General features: G+C 43.0%; 1 protein-coding gene across 2 annotated transcripts in view; it reads right to left on the reverse strand.

Annotated features, from left to right (window-relative positions):
* Mast4 (microtubule associated serine/threonine kinase family member 4) overlaps positions 1-6240 on the reverse strand; it is a 583904-nt gene that overhangs the window by 379177 nt on the left and 198487 nt on the right. For both annotated transcript variants that reach the window (XM_055601922.1, XM_055601921.1), the window contains exon 3: positions 2764-2888. In XM_055601922.1, coding sequence (XP_055457897.1) covers positions 2764-2888 — 125 coding nt within the window. The remainder of the gene's footprint in view (positions 1-2763; positions 2889-6240) is intronic.

Consider the following 6240-nt stretch of genomic DNA (forward strand, 5'->3'; position numbering starts at 1 on the left):
GAAAGAAAGAAAGAAAGAAAGAAAGAAAGAAAGAAAGAAAGAAAGAAGGAAAAGAAAGAGAAAACCAAGTACCCCACAGCTGTCTGTCAATTTCCATGCTTGGCACCATTCTCTAGTCAATCTGTTATTTTTGATCAACAGAAATAGTAGGTCCAGCACACTCCAAACATTACAGAAACAAGAAACAGGCTAAGCTTTAAGGTCCTGTAAGCTATGTGGTCCCACAAACAGCACTGGCAACAACACAGATATTAGAGTGTAGCCCAGTGACACACTGAGCTAAGTGTGTGTGCATCATGACAGAGCGAGGAAGTCAAGACTGAGCTCTGCCCGGCAGGACACCTTGACACCCCCCAGGAAATGGCTCGAGCACATTCTAGCCTCTGTGCCAGAATTTAGCCACATCTCAGTCATCACACCTTGACGCTTCCTAAAACTTGCAGGTAGATCAGCTAATAATTTACATGATTATTTGCTAAGAATGTTATCCAGCACATTTTAGGGGATATTCTTCTCATGTTATCTACTAACATTTCTTAGTTTTGTATCTTATTCCCAAACACTTTCAGTTGTCTGGCATACATTTTAGCAATGAAAAGGTCAGTCTGTGTCCGGGCATGTGTTTATTAGGTAATAAAAGAGAGTGCTTGAGGCAGAGTTGCTTTCATCAGAATGATTTACTTGCCAAGAAGCATATACATAATACTACTATTCAAATGTCAGGACCGCGGTGTTTGAGTTATACTGTCGACAATCATAAATTGTGAAGTATTTTTGTTTTAAAAAGTAAATACTTACAGAAAAGAATAAGCTTTTAATAAACTCCCCAAAGAAACCAACTCAGTTGCAGATGATGTCATGAAATTTAAGAAATTAAGATTTGCTCAAGTTTATGTATCGCCTTAATGCCAAAGTAGGCCTTGAAGCTAGACCTTAATCAAATCTCCATGCACTGTAATATACCCAAATATCCAACATAAGTTCCCACCAGTGTATAAAATTATAAAAATGCCACAACACACTGATATATATTTATATATGTTATTTGCATTTGTGTCAATAAGAGATATTTAAGACCTATTACCATGCCATGCAACTTTGCTATTAAACCCAAAGTAACAAGTATAGACTGTTTTGTATTTGTTTGGGTGCAGAAGTATAAACCCAGGGCCTGCACGTGCTAAGGAGATGCTCTACCACTGAGGTATATCCCCAGACCATCTTGTAAAGACTTTTAGCATGAGTTAGGGTAAATCAGTTAAGTACCCGCTTTGGGGAGAGGCTCAATAGACATAGTGACTGTCACTTAAACATGAGGACTGGAGTTCAAATCCCCAGAACCCAACATGGCAGTTGACTGTAACCCCAGCACTTCTGAGGCAGAGCCAAGGGTTCCTGGGTACGGCGGCTAGTAACACTCCCTGGAATTGGTGACCTCCAGGTTCATCCAGACTCTGCCTGATAAATAGTGTGGAGAGTGACCACAGAAGACAGTGATGTCAAGTTTGGGTCTCCACACACGAACACATACATGTACACTCACATACATGTGAAACCACATGCACAAATGCATGACAGTACACACACATTTTTTTAAAAAAATAAAGTGTCCAGCAAGAAAACAAAAACCTAATTAGCACAGTGGTTAAAAATCAAGGTTACAGTGGGTAAGAAAGCAAGAAAAGTCCATGTCTGCGCAGATGGACAGATACATAAACACGCTCCAGCTAGTAAATACGGACAGTGCTAGTCCATATTTTTTTTTTCCTTATGCAGGGAATCAATCCAGGACTTCCCAAATGCTAAGCAAGCACCCTACCACCTAGCGACATACCTAGCTCACGCCATTTTTACTCAACATCAAAAAAGAACGATCCTTCCAAGAATCGCCGACAGATGCTGAATGCGGGGGGGAGGACTCGGCGAGGCCCGTTTGCATAGCCCATCTCCCCAGGTTGCTGTTACGCTGCAACAGAGAAGGTCAGAACAACCAGGCAGCGCCTTAGCGGGGTGATCCAAAATAACCTCACAGTGTCACAGTGAGAGGCGGAGCCACATCATGCGTGCGTGCGTCAAGAGCATGTCCTGAGGTCACAGCTCCGGTTCCCAATCCGGAGCAGGATATGTGCACACCGCAGTCTGGCTATGGGAAAACAGCAGGCGAGCACCATAAATGTTGATGTCAGAAAAGACAAAGGAAGGCTGTGGGGGCTCACCGGATCGAAGGAGCGCAAGGATCTGAGCACGGCTGAGTCCACTAGTTAATTAAACCAGATCGCTAAGCGGAGCCTGGGCTGTATCGGTGAGAAGATGCCCCTAGTCAACAGCAGCCCAGGCAAGGCTACGATAGACACACATCTTACGCTCAGGTAAGCCAGGAATGACGCATTCTCACAGAAAGGCACACACCCGCCACTCACACATTTATGCACAAAAACGGACGATAAGCAAGATGGCCAAGGTGTTAGCTGGATCTCAATATGAAACAGACTGGGGCCATCTGTGTTTCTCTCGCCCTTCCACTTTACTCCGGCCTTTACTTTTTCAGAAAGGTTTTTTGTGGTTTGTTTGGCGTTTTTGAAGGCTGGAGACATCCTTCTCCGGGGTGGGAGACGCGTAGCCAAATAGAAATCTTCTACATTTGGGGGTAGCACCCAGAGAGCCAGGCATGCCCATTGCTCAGCTTGTGGTTAACCTGAAGCGGCCAGACTGAACAGTGAGAGAAGGGCCAGGACAACTCCCCATTACACTCAGCATACTCACCAAACTGGCTGTGAGCGAGGGAGCCGATTGGCCCAGCGCCTGGCTGCGCATGCGCACGAGGTTAGACGTTTCAGCCGAGGCTGGCCAGGCCTGTCCCGCCACTGGGTTTGGAAGGAGGTACCTCCCTGTTGGAAATAGAAAAGAAAACGGAGTCAAGTAGCAGGCCAACAGGATAGTTCTGTGGAAAGAGTGGGCTTGCCATTTTTCCTCTACATTTTTTCTGGCCTGCTCAGTGGTTATGCTGACTAGCAGTGACCTGAGGTAAATGTCTTAATTATAGGAGGAGGCAACCCTGGTGGGTTCCAGCCCTGACTTCCCACTGAAACCCAAAGCAAATCACTTTCATCTGCTGGGCATGGGTGGGGGTGAGATCACTTCATCAGGTTAGGATGAAGCTTTTGATCTTTTTGCCTGTTCCACGAGAATGTTTCAAGAATATATGTGAGTACACGAAGCACTCTCAGCGCGCACACAAACAAATGTGGTGTGTTTATGATGCCTTTGGAAGCCAACCCAATATGGAAAGCAATCTAGAAAGGGCTACAGAGTGGAGGCACGACCAACAAAAGAAGAGGTGGGGTTCTCTCAGGGTGAAGCGCGCTGGCGTCCCTTCCCCCGGCTTCCCTCTGGGACTGGCAGGTGGTTGGCCAACCGTGTCCATCGAATGCATAATGGTATCCATTTGCATATATCAGGGCATCAGTGTCAGTCTAGGCTCACTGCAATTTCCATCAACCTTGAACTCATACACACACGCACACACACATACATACATATGTACATACATACATATATATGTGCATATACTTTTGGAAGTCAACCAGCCCATAGAGCCACCCTGCAGTTTGCTCAACACAAAAACGGGGATGTTATCAGCACACGGGAGTTTGTTTTCTTTACCTCGGAAAAGTTAGAATGCCTGTAACTATTAACATATTAATGACGGCTTAATGAACAGCGTCTGCCTTTATCTGCTTTGCCTTACTCCTAGCACAGTGACTGACTATCACTGAATAAAGCCAAAAAAGAGCGGGCCTTTCCTTGCCAGAAACACAGGACAATAAAGAGAGAGGCTCTGATGTGTGGAGATGCCGGCAGGATCTGCGGTGCATACAGCTGCTCACCCTGCATCCGAAGGGACACCTGCTCCCGCCCTCAAGGATGCACCTAACAAGCATGTCTGACTCATTAATAACGACTGTGACATACCACAAGCTTCATCACCATGATGCCTGCAGATCGTAGGCACCGCAGAAGCTGAGCATTACAGGTATTATCCACCAGCTGCCCGGTTAAAATATCTGATGCTTTATTTAACCAAAGAATTTTATATTTTAATTGCAGAATTTTATATTTTGATTACAGAAAGGAAAATGGTTTCTTATTTTGCAAAACCGATCGTTGGTTCACTGCGTAGCGTCAGAAGCTACGGATGAAGGAGACTTGCTGTCCCGACCTTGCCCTAGATCTAAAGGATAATGGGGGAAGGAATTTAGTCAGCCTCTTTTGGTGTTGGTTTCTCTGGCTCTAAAATGGACCTGCTACAATCAACCACGTAGAGTTATTGAGGAGACTTTTAAGCACTCCATACACACTGTCAATTTGGCTATAGCATTAAGTAATATAATGGGAAAAGATAAAGTCACCTGGATGGCAGCAAAAAAAAAAAAAAAAATCCCTCTGAGTAGCCTTTCCTCCACACTTTACTTCTATAAAATACATTCTCTTGAAAATTCAGAATCTCGCTGATTTTTGTCAGTTGCTCTCATCAGCTCCACACAGTAGAACATGACGTTTTACAGTACTTTATTATTAATATTATGTGTGAGAGTATGGGTGCCTGTCTGCCACATCATGTGTGTGGTAGTCGGAGCCCAATTACTGTGGCGTCATTCTCTCCTACCTTTATTTATGTCCTGGGGCTTGAACTCAAGTCTTCAGGCTTGCACAGAAAGCACTTTATCTATGCAGCCATTTTGAGGGCCCTGGAATATGACTTTTCCCAACTAAACACACAGACACACACACACACATACACATACACACACACACAGCAACTATCAGTTGGGAGGTGAAGGCTGTCAATGAAAACTAGCACATAACTGATTACTTCTTTGAATCTGATAAGTTGTGTGGAGAAATGTTATATTTAAAGTCTGAAGTCCGGAGTTTGAATGTTTTTTCTTTCGTTTTATCTTGAAACACGAGCTAAAAGCTGGACTAAGACATGCTTTAGGATCTGCCACTGTAGGTCCAGAAGTAGAACATCAATGAGAAATGGAAGGAAAGCCATAGACTCTATTTAGGGAAACAACATTCAAGCAGTATGAAAATGTGGTTTCTTTACAGCACAGACATAACTCTGTGTGAAGCATATAAGTTTTAAAACATACCAGCTAATGCATAGGCTTGCAGGGCTGAGGGTGCTAAATCTTTCTCTGAACCTATGTCATCATTTTCTTTATGTTTGCACATAGAAACTCTCAAAGCCAAGGGGTGTTGAGCAGCAAGGCTAATATGATGTAGGGAATTCTTACAGTTTTCCCACCCCTGCCAATATGCTTTTTTTCTTTTTTTAACTCTAAGAATACACTTAAAAATAAAACTAATTGTTAACAACAGAAAAGTATCTTAAAGTTCACTTTCAAAAGTCTACAAATTAGTTTTTCTTTTTTTCTTTGGTAGAAAGGAATTATGAAGTTGTGTTGCTAAGAGCCACCAGATACAGGAAAGAAGGTTATTCATTTGTGTAGCCACAGTTCCTGGGAAAGAGGATCCCTTGGCACAAACTCAGTAACTGCTGTTGATTGGCTATACTATCTAAGCAACACCTGAGCTGGTCTAAGCAGCAAGAGCGGCAGTGAGCAGCTCATTTTCTTAAATTTTATCTATACTATTGGTGCAACAACTACCAATTCAACAAGGTTTTCATTCACACCAGGCTCTGCAGCACCCTGACAACCCTGTGGGTAAGAGACTGTCATATCCCTTGTCAAAGCAGATAAGTTCTGTGGATAGGCAAGTAAGCAAGCTGCCAAAACCACCATTCTGGCCTCTAAGCCGCAATCCTAATGCATGAAAATGGTTATCGCATATGCTTAGGTGAAAGTATAAGTTATATATTAAGAGGAGATGAGTTTTATTTGTAAGAAAGTATGTGTGTGTGTTAAGGGTACATCACCTGGAAAAATGGGACAAAATTATTCAAACCAAAGACTCAGGATCAGACAAGCCAGGCTTCAAGTCTAGTTCTTACTCGTGTGCCAGACAAGTTGTTGAACTTCACACTATCAGAGGGCCTAGTTCTCCTCAGCTACTGCAGTGATAAAATGCCCTACGTTTGCTGTGTTCTTCACCGGACCACTTTAGACAGAAAATACAACACTGCATAATTCTAAAATAAGTCAACAGTTTTCCATGGAAATAAAATATACATACATATATATATATATATATATATATATATATATATATATA

Source organism: Psammomys obesus, unplaced genomic scaffold (genome assembly GCF_907164565.1).
Source record: "Psammomys obesus unplaced genomic scaffold, mPsaObe1.curated_primary_1811, whole genome shotgun sequence".
NCBI lineage: Eukaryota > Metazoa > Chordata > Mammalia > Rodentia > Muridae > Psammomys > Psammomys obesus.